Source organism: Ischnura elegans, chromosome 6 (assembly GCF_921293095.1).
Source record: "Ischnura elegans chromosome 6, ioIscEleg1.1, whole genome shotgun sequence".
Classification (NCBI taxonomy): Eukaryota; Metazoa; Arthropoda; class Insecta; order Odonata; family Coenagrionidae; genus Ischnura; species Ischnura elegans.
This window is the reverse complement of record NC_060251.1, coordinates 67548550-67569283: the sequence shown is the minus strand read 5'-3', so window position 1 is coordinate 67569283 and position 20734 is coordinate 67548550. Positions and strand designations below refer to the sequence as shown.

Genomic DNA, 20734 nt, shown 5'->3' with positions numbered 1-20734 from the left:
TTCCGTCTAAATGTTATCAACGGAAGGTTATGCCATTGGCACCGTAGCAGACGAAAATAACATACCATGGAACGTGAACGTAGGATTCAAAAGCAAATGTAAATGTCATATTAGAGGAACAAGTTAGGAAATTGTTATAAAAATATGGAACTGGGTGTAATTAAAAGAAGTGTAATGACGAGGAAGTAAAGAAATTGTGATTGGGTGAAATACATATGTTTAAGTTGCGCATTCCAAGTGAGAGAAAATGATAATATTGCGGTAAACCTCATACTTATTAACAAATATCTTCTTTTATCGTCAAGGGAATCAATGGCTGACGATAAAATGAAATATAGTTGCCTATTACAAATGAAAGAAACTGATACCGTTGTGGCAAACTTCATACTTAAATAAAAAGATCTTATTTCTATGCCGAGAGAAACGCCAAATGATGATTGAGTGAAATAATAGTTGCCTATTCAGAGTGAGACAAAGTGATAACATTGCGGCAAAACTCATATTTAATCAAAAATATCTTTTTTATGTCAAATGAGCAAATAAATGATGATAGAGTGAAAGAAATCCTATTACAAGCGAGTGAAAGTGGTAACATAAATGAGAGAAAGTCATTTTATAGTGGCAAACCTCATGTTTATTAACCAATATCTTATATTTATGTCAAGGTAATCAATATAGATGTTGACACAGTGAATTATAGTGGCCTATTCGAAGGGGCAGAAAAATATAACATTGCAGCAAACCTCATTATTTACTCGGTGATGAGATAAAAACAAAATAAAACGTACAATGCGCACCGGGGAGTTGATGAAACCCACTAGTCGGTGGCCGTACCGACACCTTTTTGCTGTCGGTACGGGTACCGACGATCTCTCGCCCTCACGTCGGTGCCGCACCGATCGGGTTCGTACAGAATCGCACGACTTCTTACCGGGAGTCGGTGTGACGTCGCACCCGACGAATCGGTGCCGCACTGATCGGTTTGGAGTTACAGAATACGGCCCCAGAACGACGTCACACGGAGTTTTTCCGGAATTTATACTTAGCCGTCGCGTTTTCGCGCGCTTGAAAGAAAGCAAGGATAGAGGCCTTTGAAATGTGGTGCTACAGAAGAATGATGAAAATCAAATGGATCGACCGAGTTAGTAACGATGAAGTCCTAAGAAGGGTAGGAGAGAAGAGAAGCCTCATGAAAACCTTAATAAGAAGACGGAACAACCTTATAGGCCACATCTTGAGACATGATGGCCTGATGAAGACAATCGTCGAAGGACAGGTGGAAGGCAAGAATGGAAAAGGAAGACCTCGAACAAAATATATGGAACAAGTAAAGAGAGATGTGAAAGAGAAGAAATACGTAGGAGTGAAAAGATTAGCTGATAGGAGAACTGAGTGGAGAGCTGCGTCAAACCAATCCTAGGATTGTTGACCAGTGATGATGATGATGAAAATTTTCACTTTTCATTTAATCGCGAAAAATAGATATCGTCATTTGAAAATCTGAAAGCGTGAAATACGTACTCCAGCAGTAATAATCTTTCGATTTAGGCAATGAAAAAATAATAGGAAACCACCCTATTCTGTGGAGAAGAATTCAAGAAATCGCACAGGGACTGTAGTGTTAACAGACAACAATAAAGCGATGTAGTTGCGGATAGTTTGTAATATGGGGTTCTCCCTAACCTTTATGTTACAGTTACCACGGCAACTATACATTGTCGTCAAAAATTTTAATGGAAACCGTGTAGAACTCGTGAGCAATGTGACTTATTATCAGTTGCCGATTCAAAACTATGGACCAAGATACCATCTACCTTATTCAATTACTACAATTTGTTGCAATTATTCACATTATCCTTTTCTTTTTCATATTTCTCGTGTTTCATCGGAACAGAAGGTTGTTTCAAAGGTGGTAGATATTAGGTGAGCGGAATTTTTCATAAAAATAAAAGCGTGTAAAAAATGATCGATTGTTTCATCTGAACTTCGTTCATTAAATCATATATATATTTATGGAGCATCCAAAAGTCATTTATCGTCTAAGTTTTGTTAAGTAAGTTTCAAATTAATTGAAAGTTTGTCGATCAATTAATGTTTCTGTGGAATTCCTAGCGGAGTGGCTGTCGTTTTCATGAAGACCGAGCTCTGATATCCAGATAGGAGTGTAAATAAAGCATATGAAATCGTTTATGGCATGACGTAGTCTAAATGCGATATATCCAGGATAACATATTAACAAAAATGGTAATTTCAACACTTCAATTTTTAAATCCTCTGCCGAACAAGATTTCGACACTTAAGGCCATTTTCAAGGTGAGAAATCCTTGAAAGTTACATTTTTAGTAAAGAAATTATGGTTGTAAGAGGAGTCTTATGTTGAAGTGTGGATATTACCTTTTCTTGGTTATATTTTATGGTGGACGTGTAAATAAAAGCTCATACTTCTTCACCAATTTGTTTCATTACAGTAGTATTAATTATGGTCACCTGCTGTGTTCACGAATTTATCGTAAAAAAATTATCATTTCACTTTTTTAGATTGGATATCCATCAAGAAATTAATATATTCAAGATTTGCTCACTGCTCGTGGTTTGAATTGAGGTAGAGTATATTTTCACTTGGGTGGCCAGCACCACTTTCACATTTTCATATTTCACATGAATGAAAGTTTATCTCTGGAAAGATTGAATACAGTCAGTTGTCAAGACCCAAATTTACTAAGAATTACGTTTACTGATAAGGAAAAGAAATGATGTTTTTCTATTCCCTGATTACTTTTATCGCGTTAGTCAGTGGAAAAAAACCAGCAGTACCGGGTGAAACCTGTGGTACAGTTGATTTCGAATATGCAGTGTTATGCTTGTTGGAAAGGAATACAAGATATCACCGTTGAAATATTTGAAGAACTTTCAATGTCTTTCGTGGCCTACCTAAACAGTTTTAAGAGATGAATAGTTGCTGTAAAGAAAAGTCTATCCGTTCTCAAAAACTACTTGAGACCCATAAAATGTAATGTCACCACTATTTCTAACGGAACGATTGGAATTAACAGAATATTTGGGCTAGAAAAACAGCTGGGATGACTTAATTTTAGTTAAGTTTGCTCAGACCGTAGTGGTTAAGCATGATACAAATTTTTACCATGCTGTTTGAGGTATTAATTGAAAAAATCTAAAGCGAAACATTGTCGTGAATGATGCTATAGCCAAAGGCACTCGTTTCATGCGTATGAAGATGTGATCCGCTTTGTCTTTATGAGAACCCTTTTCCGGCAACTGGAATCCCGCTTATGTTAGTTTTGATTTTTCAAACCCGTTTAATTATTTCTTCTAAACTTCAACTTCAATAGATTTTTATCGTGCTTTCGAAATTTTTAGTGTCGTTACCTCTTATGAAGGCAGTATAGAAGATTTTTTTTATTATAAGGATGATAACAATTTATATTCCTCATTCATGCATATATCTTTCATTAAATTTGTATTATGTCTCGTGTTTGAATTTTAGTTTGCGTTGATATGCCGGCTTTATTAATTATATTTTTCTCTAGATTAATGGAAAATTCTTTTTGAGCATAAGTACTTACCCTTTTTGAGTTTTAGTGTGTTTTTTTTCTGATAACTGTCGTATTGAGGTCGAAATATGTTCCTACCAATGAAATCAGTTTTACCCAAATGAAGTTTATTTTTTTATGAGGATTTTAAGATGCATTGTCGTTCATTAAATCCAAGTATTTCTTCTGAATTGCGATTTAATCCCTAAAACAAAACATGGTAAATAGTTTTTTCTCTGCATGATGAGAACAAAGCCATCGATACAAGGAGAAGCAAATATAAAATCATGCAATTGAAACGCAGATTAGGATGTATCGAATGTCTGTCGTATTGTCCCGTGAAATACAATCATTATTCCGTCTTTCTATGCATAAGGTTTCAAAGTTATTATGAGAGATTCATCATTACGGAGATTATGATGATATCTGGTGATTTTTCCGGGTATTCTTCCGCGTTTATCCATTTTGTAGGACAATATTTCGCCAACGTTCCAGTTGGCTTCCTCAGGTCCACTGAAGTGACCTCTTCTGAAACTTCAGTGGACCTGAGGAAGCCAACTGGAACGTTGGCGAAATATTGTCCTACAAAATGGATAAACGCGGAAGAATACCCGGAAAAATCACCAAATATCATTTCTATGCGTAATTTTGGCATCCAGTAGTCACTCGCGGTCTCTTTTGAGTCAGTAGCTCTTGCACGCGTCCACTAAAGATATGCACTTCAGAATCACATCGCAAACAGCGCAGCAAAAACCCACACACGCGCAGCAACACAAGCATTTTAATTTCCTTTCTTCCGCGGGGCTGAGCTGTGTTGTTGGCTTTTCTGGAGTCGAGTCAGAGGCTCCTGGTTGCTGCGTTACAACTTCTAGCTTGCCGCACACCGTCGGCGTGGGGACTTGGTGGTCCCCTTCGCCTTCGAGGTTCTTGTCCTTGCAGCCGTCCGGACTAAAGGCGTTTTGGAAAGAAAAAAGACGAGTCACGGTGGTGATTCCGAAAACGAAGTCAATGCAAAATCTACATCTCTACGTCTACATGATACCGTGCGAGCCACATCTAGGGTGTTTGGCAGGGGGTGATCAATCACCAGCATGGAGCATGCAATAAGGTTCTCACACACACCATACTGTCCAAAAAACGTTACGCATACTTACAAATTATCCTACCACATTCATTCAAAGGCCAACTACTCAGTAAGGTAATCTTCCAATAAACGTAGTACACACAAAAGATGCTATTAGAATGAATAAGAAAATTTAGAAACGTGCATTACGGTATACACAAGTTAGTTGGCTACGCTGCAAGTCATCTAATCTATTTGTGAGTTCTATCGCTGCCTTATTACCTTATTGATCGTGAAAAAAGGATATTCTGTATCTATCTGTTCTACAGTCTATCTCCCTAATTTTATTTATATGATCTGATCTACCGTAGTGTGTCGGCGTTCGTAAGATATGGCGAACTTCATAGGAAAATACACTGCTCCTCAACCAGGGGTGGGCAGAATACAGGATGAGGAGTATTTGGAGTAAAAAAAAATACAAAATACCTTTGCGTATTCGCAAAAAGAACAAAAAAATAATATTTTAAATTGGTACCTTTTGAAATACATTTGTAAGGAAACTAAGAGATTAAAAAAAATATAACCCGTCCCGGTACGTTATGGACAGTTGCAAGCATGAAGAAAAAGATTCTAACGAAAACAAAGTTAATTCCTGAAGCATAATGTTACAGTAGTGCTTTCAGAGCTACTCGGGAAGTATTTTAACATGTATTTTTTTATTTTAGAACGGGAAAATACCTAAAATCTGTATTTGAAAAACAAAACACAAGATACATACAGGTCATGTACTTGAAAAACCAAATACAAATTACAAATGAATTTCAAATATGTATTTTAAAATACTTGTATTTGAAATATTGCCCGGCCCTGTCTACAACTCCCTGTGAGTCTTCCCTGGGATAATTGGCAAGGGGTGACCAATCACAATCTTGCACCATTCATTAGGTTCCCTGCATGCTTACTGCATAGTTTACACAAAAAAGCAATAATAAAGTAATACTTGCGTATTTATTCAGGTTGCCTGAGCTCCTTCGAAGCGTGTATCACAGCCTAGCAACCCGAGATCATAATAAAAATACCAAAATTTGCTAACGGTTAGTAATTAATACCAATATACCCATGCAAAGTTAGAATAAATGCTAGTTTTTAGTCAATTTTTCTTCAGCATCAATACTAAAATGAGCTCTCCAGGATGCACGGAATTCTACAATTAATGGTACATGAATGAAGGATCTAAGATTTTCTTTTTGAACTAAATACCCCAAAACCATTTTTCGAAAAATATGCGTGTGATTTATGTGCATTTTCATTTTTATAATTTTGCCAAATAAAACGATTCATCATCTTGAATCATATTAATTCCTACTAATTCTCCTCAAAATTCTCGTTGAGCCATTATAAATGGCTTATATCAAAACTAATAATTAACGTAAGAAACAAAATGTATAAAAAATTAAATAAATACCTACCCTTCTCTGTCAAGTACTACATCAATTATCAGAGAATGGACGATCCTACTTTTGATTTTGTCGTATCAAAAGTAACCCCTTTATAAAAAAGACACTTATTGAAGAACTTATATTAGCGTTGAAGATCGTCTGATGGTCACTCCGAGATTTCTCGCGGCCAGAGAAAGCTATTAAAGTCTTCAATACAGCACCTACATATCTCATCAAAATCTTTTATAAAAGGTGACGCCAATCTATTAATTTTATGAAAGAAATATATAATAAACGATAACCTATTACGCTACTAAATATATTTGCCAGAGAATTTTTATAAAATAGTTTATTGTGTAATACAGGCAGTGGCGCCGACTCCATGGGGCCTGAGGGGGACCGAGCCCCCTCAAAAATTTGTTATGGGTGTGAGGAAAAATGTGTTTCTTTTCGATTTTCCCCAGAGTGTCCAGATATCGAGATTGGAGTTATCAGGGCTCTAAAGTTTATTATATGACTGCTCTAAAATGCTTAAAAAACTAAAAACTCACTACTTATAAAATTTCCCGTGGCAAGATCCCCGGTTTGGGCCCCCCAATATTTTTTGTAAGTCGGCGTCCCTGAATACAGGCCTAAACCCTGAATCACTGAACTACTGTAATTTTTACGACCCGCCAAATTAAAATTCCAAAGTTTTGGGAAATGCATTTTCTAATAAAATTAACGTATGGTTTTTAAATATTTTTTCCCGGCACCTTACATCAAACTATATAAACACAGGAGTAGATTCCAAAGCTTCGAGATGCGATACCTCAGACGTGTAGCGGGACGCACTTGAAGAGATCGAGTAAGAAATACGACCATCAGAGCACAATTCCAGCGAGACTCGATCATTGAAGCATTGGAAAGAATAGCATTAGGTTATGGTTGGACATTTAGTTAGGATGAAGAAGGATAGGAAGCCAAGAGAGGTGATGGAAGCAAGATCGGAGGGAAGGCGAGGAAGAGGAAGGTCAAGGCTGGGGTGGGAAGGTTATGCGGAGAGAGTGGAGGGCCCAGCGCGGGCTGAGTATGAATGATGTGAAGAAGCTCGCTCAGAATAGGAGAAGGTTTAGAAAGTGGCTGGTGGACCCCGACGCCTAATACCAAAAGGGGATGAGAGAAAGAAGGTCTTTCATCAATTTTTTATTATAAATCATAGTAAAAAAATTATCAAACTATATTTTCAATGAAAGACGTATGACTTAAGCTTTAAAATATACTTAAACAATAACAAAACTTTAACTTAATTGGTTTAAGGCAAAAAAATAACCTCATTGTAAGGTAGAAACAATCGCGTCGAGAAAATAATAAGTTTTAGTGACCACGTGACTCTGAGCCAGTTTTAGTATTCTAGGGTTTAAAAAAACATTCTTAACATTAAAAACATTCTTAGGTTTTAAAATAACAAAATGCTCAAACGCTGGCACGTATCCGCTGTTACTTTAGCGAAACTGGTTGTGGCACAGCTTCATAGTGACCCTCCAGTTGATTTTGCCCTACTAGCACGAACATTACAAAAGAAGATCCTCAAATCGGCCTCTATATGTGTTGTCAACCACAACGCATTAAAATGGGTTTACAGAATGCGCCACTAGTGTCGCTGACGGACAAATTGATCCGAGTTTCACGGGGAAATAAGGTATAATTACGTGTGTTGACCGAAATTTACATACATTATGATGTGATCCATCAAATTCAAAAGTTTTCAATGCTATCCCTCGCAATTACACAGGGCCGGCCTTAGGGCGGGGCGACCGCCCCGGGCCCCGCATTCGTGAAAAAAAATTAAAATATACGATAGTTTTGAAAACACAATTTCAACTATTACTGTATTGTTAAGTCCGTGCTAATCAAAAAATAATATTATGAAAAAGGAATAATAATGCAGTAATTTTTATTGTGCAATGTTTTTATGTGAACGACGGCGTAATTACGAAGTCTGAATTTGGGAGGGGAACACATCCAGAGAGTGGTAGGGATTCAAAATACTCGAGTTTGCAGATGGGGTATAGAGTTTAATATTTTAAGTGAAGGGCCCCGCACTGAAGGTTCGCCCCTAGCCCCGCACCTGCTAGGGCCGGCCCTACAATTACAAACACTATACTGCAAAATATTGGAAAAGAAAGTGGATCGCATTGCACTCATCACCGCGCCGCGGACATTTTTGAAAACCGATTAAAATGCGACCGTAGTGGCGACAGAAATCACCCTTATAAGGAATAGAATTGGACCTTCACTATGCAGTTCCCTTGCGTACTATTGGTCTTGAAGTTCGCCTATATAGTCTGTCCGACCACCGAAGGCTGGTAAGAGATTAAAGCATCACACAGCACTATGAAGCCGCGTACTCTCCGTCCTCTATCTACTCCGAAAATTATCGCATTAAAGGTAATCGTAATTTGTAATTTTTTATCAAAGTATTTAAATAAATTATATATCGTCGCACTTTTCCACAAGAATTTTTAATGCGTACAACGCGTTTCGGCTCACTGAGCCATCATCTGGTACAAGACACTTCAAAACATTTGAAAATCCGTTTAATATCCTTGAGAAAGGAGGGGGGTTAGGGGAGGATTTGCACAATTGAAGCCTGAATGTGTTGAACTTTTATCAAAGTTTTAATTTATACGTGTTTTTCATGAAAAAAAGAGTCTAAACACGACGGATTTATGTTAATTAGTAATGTAACACTTAGTGTGACGCTTTAAAAGAAAGCAAAATACAATTTTTTGAAACCACTAAGTATTAGATAGCTAATTGACATAATTCCGTCGTGTTTTTCACTTAACCCGCCTTGCGAGTTCACTTAGACCATAGTAAATAAAACGTGACATACTACGGTAGATCAGATCATATAAATAAAACAAGAGAGATAGTCTGTAGAACAGAAAGGTTCAGAATGTCTTTTTTCCATGATCAATAAGAGACTATTACGGTAGCGTTTGAACACACAAATAGATTAGATGAGTATTTTGCGAGTTTTGCCTTTGCATGGATTTGGAAGTATAATTTGTAAGTTTACGTAACATTTTAATGTCCGCGTTATGTGCATGTAGGAATCCTATTGCATGGTGGTGATTGATCACCCCTTGCCTAACACCCTTGAGGTGGCTCGCAGGGTATTGCGTAGGTGTACATGTGACGTCACTTCCGGAAAATGGGAAAATAAGTACTACTTACATATCCCAAATTGGTTTGGAATCGGCTCTTGCGTCCCCGAGTCGAAGAGACTGCATTGAGGAGGCCCAGTTCCATCCCAAAGAAGGCTGATTTATGTTGTCACTTCAGTCGCATTTTATCGGCTTTCAAAAATGTCCGCAGCGCGGTGATGTGTGCAATTTGATCCACTTTTTTCCATTATTTTGCATTATAATGTTTTTAATTTATCGATTAATTAATAATAATCGATTATTTGCAGACGACGCTGTAGTTTACAGAGAAATCCGTTCCAGCAAAGATATAGATGAACTAACGAATGACCTTGCTGCTATCCAAGCTTGGTGCGATGCTTGGCAGTTAGAATTAAATTTGGAAAGATGCATCGTAATGAATTTCTGGAAGAAGAATAACTCCCTACAGCGTAACTATATCATTCGGGGCACCCAGTTAAAGGCAGTTGAATCCGTGAAATATCTAGGGGTTAGACTTCATAATGATCTCTCGTGGAATAAACATATTCGAGAAATAACCGGTCAAGCTAATCGTAAAATGGGTTTTGTTAAAAGAATATTAGGAAAGTACGACGACAAAGTGAGAGAAATTAGCTACTTTTCCCTCGTTAGACCACATTTGGAATACGCTGCCAGTGTTTGGGACCCTCATGAAAAAGGCTTAATAACAGAGTTAGAACGCGTGCAAAGAAGATCTGCCAGGTATGTGAAAGGTCGTTACGATAGTCTTTTTAGTGTAACTGACCTCTTAGATAAACTCGGATGGGAATCTCTGTCGGACCGTAGATTGAAAAATAGACTAAACCTTTTAGATAAATTCAAGAGCAGTGTCTTTTCTGACGAAGTTAACATATCTTACGGACGCCAACATACTACAGAAGATCAGATCATATAAATAAAATAAGAGAGATAGATTGTAGAACAGACAGATTCCGAATGTCATTTTTTCCACGATCAATAAGAGATTATAACGGCAGCAATAGAACTCGTAAATAGATTGCATGACTTGTAGTGTAGCCTACTAACCTATGTATAAATTAATGCATGTTTCTTAATTCAATTATTATTTCTAACAGCATATAGTAGTATAGTTTGTTAGTATACGGGACGTTTTTGGACGGTGGGGTGTGCATGTGGGAGTCCAAATGCTTGCTGCATGCTGGTGATTGATCACTCCCTGCCAAACACCCTAGAGGTGGCTCGCAGGGTATTATGTAGATGTAGATGTAATTGCGAGGAATAGCAATGAAAAGTTATGAATTTGATACATCACATCATAATGTGAATAAATTTCGCCTAACACCCCTAATTATACCTAATTTCTCCGTCAAACTGGGTTCAATTCGTCCATCGGCGACGCGAGTGGCGACTTTTGTAAATGCATTCAAATACGCGGTGGGCGACAACACATATATATAGAGGCCAACTTGAGGATCCTCTTTTGTAATATGTACTCAAGTCCTGTGTCTGGCAGTTGCCTACCCCATTCCTCCTGAGCAATGACCTTCGTCCCTCTCTTGGCTCTTTCTTCCCCCACCAAATCTTTCCTGAACCTCTTCCTCCACTTTCTGACCGTTCGGTGAAAGCTCAAATCTACGAACTGCGGGACATGGTGGGCGACGAGAGGAAACTTCTAGGTGAGATATGGAGAGTGGGAAGATTTCGTTTCTTTAGGATTTCATTAGGATTCGTCAAGCGTATTGTGGGAAGATATTCGGATGAGAAAGTAAAAGAAAGGTGCTATTTTGCACTATAAATAGTCCGACCGCACCTTGAATATGCAGTTAGCGCATGGGATCCGGTACTTATTTATTTATTTATCACATCCCCCGTAAACAGCACATAACGGCCTTTTACAACGAAGGTTTCCAATATCAACAAAGTACAACACAAACATCCATGCCCTGGATAGGGATCACCTACCCAGGCGGGATTCGAACCCACGACCTACGGTTTGGCAGGCGAGGACTTTACCCCACCGCCACCGAGGCCGGCAAGACGAACTGAATAAAATACAAAGGTTCGTCAAAAATTGCTACGGGTATACAGTGTTATCCATAAGTTAAGCGAATTAGGCTGGAAGCCGCTGGAGACTCAGAGTCTGCGCGCTAGGCTTAGATTGCTTGAACAATTGAGAATGGATATCTTTAAGAGCGACACGGAGAACATAATATTAGAGCCCCACTATATTTCCAGGTCCGAAAGAAGCGATAAATTAAGAAAGATATTTTGCCAAACGGATAGATATGCAAATTCCTTTTCCCCCGAACCGTAAAGGACTTTAATAAATGCCAGCCGTAATTTTGTATGAGCATTTCCTTTTATGTGCAAGTGGCTGGTGTCCTAACACCCCCTGCCACACGCCTTTTAGGTGGCTTGCGGGGTAGAATGTAGATGTAGATTTCTCGGGTTCCCTAATAGGTCGAATGGTTGATTTGTACCAACTTTTCGGGAGCGTAAATTCGAGCACTCTTCCCACTATCTATTCGTCGGGGAAGCCTGAGATACGGTAAAATCGAAATATGGAGATATTTGGATGTGGCGAGTGTTTGGTTTGAAGGGAGTCTAAAAAACTCTGTGTTGGAGAGGATGTAGGCTAAACGGTGAAGGGGGAACAATAAAATGGGATTTATGGATTTAATAAACGCCTTACCTTAACGAGGTTTCATTTTATATTGAAAGTGGGAGTTCCATACTGGGTGGAGGAAAATTGTGTCACGAAATTTCAACCCTAAATTCCGGTAGAAAATAAAATTACTGATAATATTTAGGTTGTAAACGCGCCATTTTTAAACTGCAGAAACTTTTAGCCAAGCGCTCCGATTGGCCGGTAGTTTGCCCTGATGTCGGATGCCTCGGATACATCGCAACCTCCGACGGGACAAGCATTCGAAGTCATGAGTTGTCCAGAGTAGTGATGAGCGGAACTGTGATTTTCCAATCACTTCGTTACCTGTGACTGCTACTTATCAGTAAAGGTGATTCTTGACTGTGATTGCGATTACCGAGGAGAATTACTCGTAAGTAAGCGGTGAATTGTGGCGCTGCTTTTGCTGCTACTTTGTCCAATTCCAATGAATGAGCTCTCCTCAAAAGGAACGAATAAACTTATTGAAAATTGGAAAATTAGGCAAAATATTTTTTTGAGGGAATAGTTCTGATTCTGAGTTTATATATTTTTTACGATAATTAAGTAAATTTGATATGGTAAAGGAATTGATAATGGGCTATCATTAAAATCCCGTTGGTATTATTTTAACATATTTTATATTCAAACTGTTAACTGAATATTTCGTAAATAATGTCTTATTCATCATAAAATACGAATTAGACATCCTTTATTATAGCCGGAAGTGATCGGTTACTTGTCTTCAATCACAGGTAGCGATATATCGCCAATCACTTGGTAGCAGCCTGTTCTTTCATCACCGAATCTAGTGATCCAATCACAGTGATTTCGAGTAATAAATCATCAACAGTGATTGCTACTTTTCAGTAACAGTGATTCAATCACAGTTAGCAATATATCGCTCATCACTAGTCCAGAGCAACCGGAAACAGGACAAACTCGAGACCAATATGAGCAATAGGGTAGTTTCCTTCATCAAAGAAAACGAAAGGCATTGATTGCGATTCGTTACCCACCATTAGTGTATTCATAATATACAAATTATTTCGTTTTAGAAATACCGGTTTTGACGAATGGCAATGGTCCATTTTTATCCTCATTTGAAAAGGGCCAGATTGGCGCCTATGCGATTCCACTCCGCGTGACGTCACAAGGACCTAGTTTCTATTGGAGAAGATAGGAGTTATACATCGTCTGAGGTTACCAATGCATGCATGAGGCGCAGAGCTCAGGGAAACATGTCTCAATAGTCACTTATTAAAACTGGCTTAGGTCGGAAAGTTTTCTTAGTTTGATAAGGTATTAATAATCCTTATTTAAGCCAAGCGCTACCAGCCAGCAGGGTACTCAGCTACCCGCTAGCAGCCTGCATCGTATCAGCGCTCAGAGCCTCTCCCAAGGTCACCTCATAAAGGCCGGGACACACATGACCGCACCGAGCCCGCGCCGACACACGGCCGAGTGTTGGACGTGATACGGCGAGAAAGGAAAACAATGCATTCAAACGCGTAGGGACACACACCACCGCACCGTGCCCGCACCGTCATCGTGCTTGGAGACCGCGCCGAGTCCGCACCGTCACCGACTAGTTCAGTTTACTTTTTGACGGTGACGGTGCGGGCTCGTGCAACATGGAGAGCGAGAAACTTATTGAAGAAGCGCGGAAATTCCCAGTTCTTGATTGATTTTCTCTGAATGTAACCATGGACTACAAAATAATCATTGTTACCATAAACAAACAAGCACCACAAATTAATTTACGTTGAACTCCTGTGTTTCCCTTTTCTCAATTACTTAATACTGAATTTGTCATTTTATTTTATTATAAACTAAAAACAGTATTGTAATTTTATATATTTATGCTTCCAAATTCTACTATCATTTTATATTTAATTTATCCATATGTTTATCTAATTTTCTTTTTCATAACCAAGCCCTTTAGATGATATACAATTATAATCGAAGCGTTGGCTAAATTTGGTTTTTATTTATTTGGACTTAAACCCCAAGAACTCACAAAAATATAAATAAATAAGTTTAAGAAGAGGTAAAGAAAGAATAAAAATTTAATATGTATAATTAACGCAATAACACAGTTGAATTTTCCACAGTTGAAAGTTGAAGTTCAAAATATTATCTCTACTTGTACGTTAAAGTCCAATGTCATTTGGCGTTAAATCTTGGGCGTATTATATTCGCAGTGCAGCCCTCGCTTGCCACTCTACACTTCCAACTGGAGAGTTAAAGAAATCCTTGAGTTTTTCTCGAACAGCAAACGCTTCTCCTGTTGACCCTCCTCGTAGACGGGGTAGGTCTTGAAGATTGCAGGCCCTGCTACGGAGTCTGGTGCTCTCAGTCCCATCATTGCTTTCATTTAATGCTGACATGTTACTTCCTTCATTTTGTCTTATTAAAAAAAATATTTTGATAGATTTTAACATAAAATTATTATTCTAAAAGAATATTTTTTAGGAGGGCCGGAAGAGTGCAGGAAAAGGTGGGCCTCGTTTCGAGATCAGTTCCGTCGAACTCTACAGAAGAGGAAGACAAAATCAGGACAAGCTGCAGCCAAAAAACAAAAGTACAAGTACGAAGACATTTTGGAATTTTTGCTCCATCATATTGTGGAAAGAGAAGCCCTCTCAAATGTGCCATCAATAGAATACCAAAGGGATGATTCCGAATTTGACCCAAGAGTGGAAGAGCCTGAACATGATCCCGAAAGTGAGCTTGAAAGCCAAAATGATGTTTCTCAATATCCTGGTACAAGTTCACAGATTACAGTTCAGCCTACCTCTCTAGTTCCTCCAGCTGAGTCCACGCAAGCCATTTCTGGGAAAAGAAACCACTTTATTAGGCCATTGAATGCTACACGAAGGGGATCAAATTATAAAAAACCGGCGCAAGAGTCTCCTTCGAGCCAACTTATGGCGTACATATTAGCCGAAAAAGAGGCAGAAAAAAATCAGAGTTAATACTTAATTGGACCCCGTATTACTAAACCAGGTAAAAACTTCAATTTTCACCACTGTGCAAGACTTTGAGTTAAAGCAGTTATCAAAAAATGAAAGCGTCGCAGGCAACAATGATTCCTCCACACGTTCATCATTCACCAATGAATCACCTCATTATAGTTCCCTTAACGAAAGCAACCAACGAATAACGAATCCACTTTCCGTGCATACGGTGAACCACGCCTCGTTTTTTAAATTGTAAAAATAATAATATTAACATGTTAAGTATTAAAAATTTGGATATTAAAGTACTGATTTTTTGAAATTGTGTTTCTATTACCACTGGTGACTCTCTTATACAATTATGCAAAACTACAGAAATTAGAAAAAAAAATAAATATATATATATAATATATATATATATAAATAATGTAAAGGAACTTCTTCTTGCCCTAGGGTGGGCACACAAAAAAACTTAGAAATTGACAGAAAAACGAAAAATAAAATAAAAGTGAGGAACTTACGGGGAAAGGTTGTTTTTACAAATTTTCGATGGGACGCAGCCCATCTTTCTCAAGTGAGAAGAGGAGGGAAAGTGAGGAAAGGGCATAAGGAAGGGTGCAAGGGAGAGGGCTAAGATGGAGGGAGGAAAAACGGTGGACGGGGATTGGTTGTTCTTTCTAATGGGCGCGGTTGATTCCTGGACCAGAAAACGCACGGAAAGCCCATATGCATGCCTGTTCCAAGTCCTTCAGCTCTAGGGGGGTGGTAGATGGGGGGAGGGAGGCTAATATTCCCACTTTATAGCATTGGTCAAACATAGCTTTGTGGGAGGAAGCATGAACGGCGACTGGAAGGGAAGCAGAAACAGAAGAAACGCTATTGCATGAAGAGCGATGCCCGTTCATTCGGATGCAAAGGGGAGTGGTGGATAAGCCGATATAAGTGCCGAAGCCGAAGTAAATATATAGAATAAGCCGAAGTGTATATATATTATATATATATATATACACTATATATATATATATGTATGTATGTATATATATATATATATATATATATTTATATATATATATATATATATATATATATATATATATATATATAAATATATATATATATATATATATATATATATATATATATACACTTCGAAATGTTCCTCGGCGAGGTAAATATCATAAAAAACCCTAGGGTGGGCAGTATCAGAACACACAATAAAGAATAGAAACTAACACTCACTAAATAACTAAATTTTCGGTGGCATTACCATCTTCCTCGGAGTTAGGTTAAAAGACTCAAGATTTTTTTGGCTGAGTCTTTTAACCTAACTCCGAGGAAGGTGGTAATGCCACCGAAAATTTAGTTATTTAGTGAGTGTTAGTTTCTATTCTTTATTGTGTGTTCTGATACTGCCCACCCTAGGGTTTTTTATGATATATATATATATATATATATAAGTATGTGGCCGATCGAGGCGAACGAACAAAAATTGTACTACTAAAAACATAGACACACGTAAAAAAAGGGACACTCACAAAAAAAAAACGTTCAGACGTTTCAGCGGATTGATCCGCTATCTTCAGTGCTGAAGGTGAACTGCTGCAGGCAGGGTAAGTTCCTCTAGTCGCCCTCCTTGGTGAGGTAGTGGGGGTGGAAGAAGGGGAAAGGGAGAGGGGGGAAAGGGAGGGTAGGGTTTGTTTTGGCTTTTAATGGGCGATGTTTAGCCCGGGCGTTTCAAACGCCTTTTCAACCCAGGAGTGTCCCTTTTTTTACGTGTGTCTATGTTTTTAGTAGTACAATTTTTGTTCGTTCGCCTCGATCGGCCACATACTTATATTATCGCTTAGTGCGCTTTCATCAAGATTTTATATATATAATATATACATATAAATTCAAAGGTAAGGAAAGAAAGGGATAGGAACATGGAATAGAAAAAGGACGAGGACAACGGTGCTGTGGTAGGTGGAAAAAAGCCAGAAATCAGAGGGTAAAAATGCGGCCTGACTGGGACTCACACACATATATATATATATACACACACACATATATGTACACCTCCTAAAAACGCACAAATATGGGCACATACCTTAAGCACACAGCCAGACGTTCTCTTAGTGGAATACATCTCCTCCAAAAAGTATCGTTCTTCTTCAGATGTTCTTGGAGCTTGTTGAGGAGAAAATGGAGAAGAAGGTATTTTTTGTCATTCGAAAATATCCGAAGAACTTGACTTCATCATCCATGAGACGATGAAACAGGGTATTAAATTCTCCCTCAATGGGTCTTGATTTCTATGCACTGTCCTCCCAAGTTCTCTTTCTTCGCCTCCTCAAAGTTTCCTCTTTTTCCTCTTCATCTAGAGCCAAGGCAATCACCGCTTGATCACTGTCCCGAAAGTTTGAAAACATGATCGAGAACAGAAAAACACACCACGCTAGGAACAGAAATGAGACAATACTGACGGCCGTCGCACGGGGCAGTGACGGGCCAGTGTGTTCTCCTACCACCGTCACCAACAATCGTCCGTGCCGCGGCCGTGTGTCGGCGCGGGCTCGGTGCGGTTATGTGTGTCCCGGCCTTAAGGCGGGAGGGGGAACCAGAAATGCGTCACACGGACTTTTTCCCATCATTCCTACTTACGCGTCGCGTTTTCGCGCGCTTGAAAATTTTCACTTTTCATTTAATCGCGAAAAATAGATATCGTCATTTAACCCTTTCGAGACCGCGGAGTTTTCGTCTTAGCTTGACTGCTGTACCGAGCCCCAAGAGACTCTTCTTTCTCTTGGTACGGAGCATTTTTGGAGGGCATTCGTTTAGAAGGGTCTCGCTGAACCTTTTTCGACCCCTCCACGGTGGGACTCCGCATTATCTCGGACTCCGAGAGTAGTTGTGCTCCCTCCTTTCCGGGTTTACGACCATACCTGCGGCATTGATTCGCGGTCAACTTATGTATTGCTTATATGTATTTAGCAAATGGATAATTGTTGCTTGCACGTAAATTACAGACATAGAATATAATTCCTCATTTTTATCTGAGCATTGTCAAATTTTAAACGAAGTTCTAAGGCCATTATCAAAGCATTTAACGCAGCAACAATTTCCATGTTGATGTTTATACATAACTCGAGATATAAGTTAATATTTGTCGTAGAATTTCGTTTAAAAATTCTAAACGCTGCTCAAAAGACTAACAATCCAATTCTTAGTTTATATTTCTTGAGAAATGAACAAATATTTATTTCGAAAATTGACTCTATGAACAATTGTATGACCGCTGTCCCTTACCGCTGAGAGGGGTTATAAAAGACGAAGGGTCCGGGTACCTGCTCCCGGATTCGGAGGGTTAATCCTAAACCCCGAAGCGTTGGGTCCCGAGACAAAGGCGACCTAAACCCACGACCGTCCTGAAAGGGGGAGAGCTAGAAAACGTATATATACGGGTTTCGTTTTCTTGACCGGGAAAATCTCACACGTACATATACGCCCGTAGTCTCCCGGGTCAGGAAACGTCCACACGTATATATACGTGTACGGTAGGGAAAAGGAAATCTAAAAGCGTGAAATACGTACTCCAGGAGTAATAATCTTTCGATTTAGGCAATAAAAAAATAATAGGAAACCACCCTATTGGCTTAAAGTTTTCGTAGTTCAAAAAATGGTGCGTTTTCGACCTAAAAATCATCAGTGATTTTGGTTCCTGAAGGCATCAGTTATCTACGGTTAAAATTTCGTTGCACAATTTTTCTCCAGCCTGAATGGGAGGGGAGGAAGGCGGGAGTTGTTCGAAAAATATTCAACGTAAACCAACCTTAACATCTACATGCGAGCCACCTCAAGGGTGTTTGCCAAAGTGTACACCAGCATGCAGCATGCAATACCCTACTTCTTCGTAATCAACGAAAAAAAAGGCCGTAACACATGCCCATCCGAGGAGACGGTGTGAGCCCTTACCGATCATGCATTGCCCCATGCATGTTGACACCAACCATGGAAATCTATAATGTAACCGGTGGAATATTTCAATAACAAATGTTGTTTTACAATACTGAAGTTGATGGAATATTGCAGTAAACTCACTCGGCTGCATTGTCTTCGGCCATCTTCCACCCGAATGTATTGTCTCCAGGCATCTTCCAGCCGACTGCATTCACTGAATTGTCTTCGGGCATCTTCCACCCAACTGCATTCACAGGATTCACAGCAATTCCTTCGGCCATCTTCCAGGCTATCACCTCGACTCCACACAAGTCTCCTGAGCCTCAAATGGTCAAGGATTCCTGTCGTCACATCAACGACAGTGCGACTATCACCACACGCACATTCATTCATTCGCAACCCTGTTTTGTTTGAGGACGAGTCGTCCCCACGTGTACGCAACCGTGGTTTGGGTCCGAACGGAAATCCCGCTTTGCTAACGGGAAATTCACTCGTGGTGGTGGCTGTGGAAGCAAGGCAGAGGAACTTCCGAACCCAAAATTCGGCCGCAAGCATCTACCTACCGACATATATGTGAACTAAAAACAGCCTCTCCTCAAATGGCGCCAACTTCATGTATAATACATGTTGGCTCGTAGGTTTCCGTGGCGTTCTGGATTCGTGAATTTCTCCACCTTCCGGGTTTTTGCCGCGTTGGTTTTCAGAGGTTGGCGACAGTTTTTCTCGGATTCACTTCGATCTGAAGACGCCTGATTGGAATCCCGGCGAAACATTCGTCAACCTCTGCTAACCAACGCGACGAAAACCCGGAAGATTGATAGATCCACGATTTAATGTATGATACGTATATTCAAGTTTCTGCTTACGGTTTATGGAGAGAACTAATTAGAAACACCAACGAATTGGTGACTTCCTCTTTCGAAGACGCATCTTATCTCCGCTTATTTTTCTTGTTCATGCTTCCAATGGATATCCAGTTTTATCGTAGAATCACTATCGGGTCAACTATGTAAACATGAAAGGCAAATATATACAAATCTATTGTTTTGAAGACGCAGCCATCAAATACTAAGACGATGGACCAAAGAAACTCTCCGTCCCATTAATGAAGACTTACGATTTTTTGCGCCAATGGCTTTTTATAAATGTATAAATGTATTTTCAAGAGTACGAATTCACAGCAAAATGGTCTGCACACAATTCATATGTGAGATCGCGAATTGGTTCCGCTGCCAATACACACACAAGTAACAACGTATTTCAATAATATAGGTAAATTCACTAACGATGTACTAGCACACGCCATAAAAAAATATAGTGGGAAATAGGCATTTAAATCATCAAAAACCGGAAGTCACTACTTTTCATACATTCATGACGTACAACTTACATTATGATGAAAACTACTATTTATTTACTTATTTAAATCCTTAAATTATCCCACGCAAGTGGCACAGGTGACATTTATCAGTGCTATTCTTTAATACGGTTGATTTTCTAGAAAAAAAAACTTCACACACAGCTTTGATCTTGATAGCTTGATCGTGAAATGTCATATCTACGGTGAACAACACGCCACTGACACTTTTTACATTACTGACAGGCATTTATCGATAGCGTAATAGCATTGTTATCAATTCAATCACGATTGGAGCATTTATCATTACAAGTCTTGACCGATATTTTTCAAACTTGTCAAACTTTGTGCATTACGACCACTGTCACTGTGATTATCAGCAGTAGATTAAAGGGAGTTGTCACGTTGAAATTAACACTATTTTGGTCGTATGTATGAAGTTGGAATCACCTTATAATACAAGCACAGACAGTCCTAAACGACGAATTTTCTAGTACCTACGAAGAAATGGATGAAGTTATTGTATATAAAAGCATAGTAGATATTAGAAAACATCGAAATTGTTCTAATTACATAAATGAACGAGGTGC

General features: G+C 39.0%; 1 protein-coding gene across 1 annotated transcript; it reads right to left on the bottom strand.

Moving 5' to 3' along the window:
• Positions 1-4190: 4190 nt before the first annotated feature.
• On the bottom strand, positions 4191-19391 carry LOC124160932. The gene is made up of 2 exons (XM_046537067.1): positions 18929-19391; positions 4191-4499 (listed from the first exon to the last, which is right to left on the bottom strand). The coding sequence occupies exons 1-2, from the start codon at positions 19066-19068 to the stop codon at positions 4235-4237; spliced, it is 405 nt and encodes a 134-aa protein (XP_046393023.1). The 5' UTR covers positions 19069-19391; the 3' UTR covers positions 4191-4234.
• Between the last annotated feature and the right edge of the window lie 1343 nt (positions 19392-20734).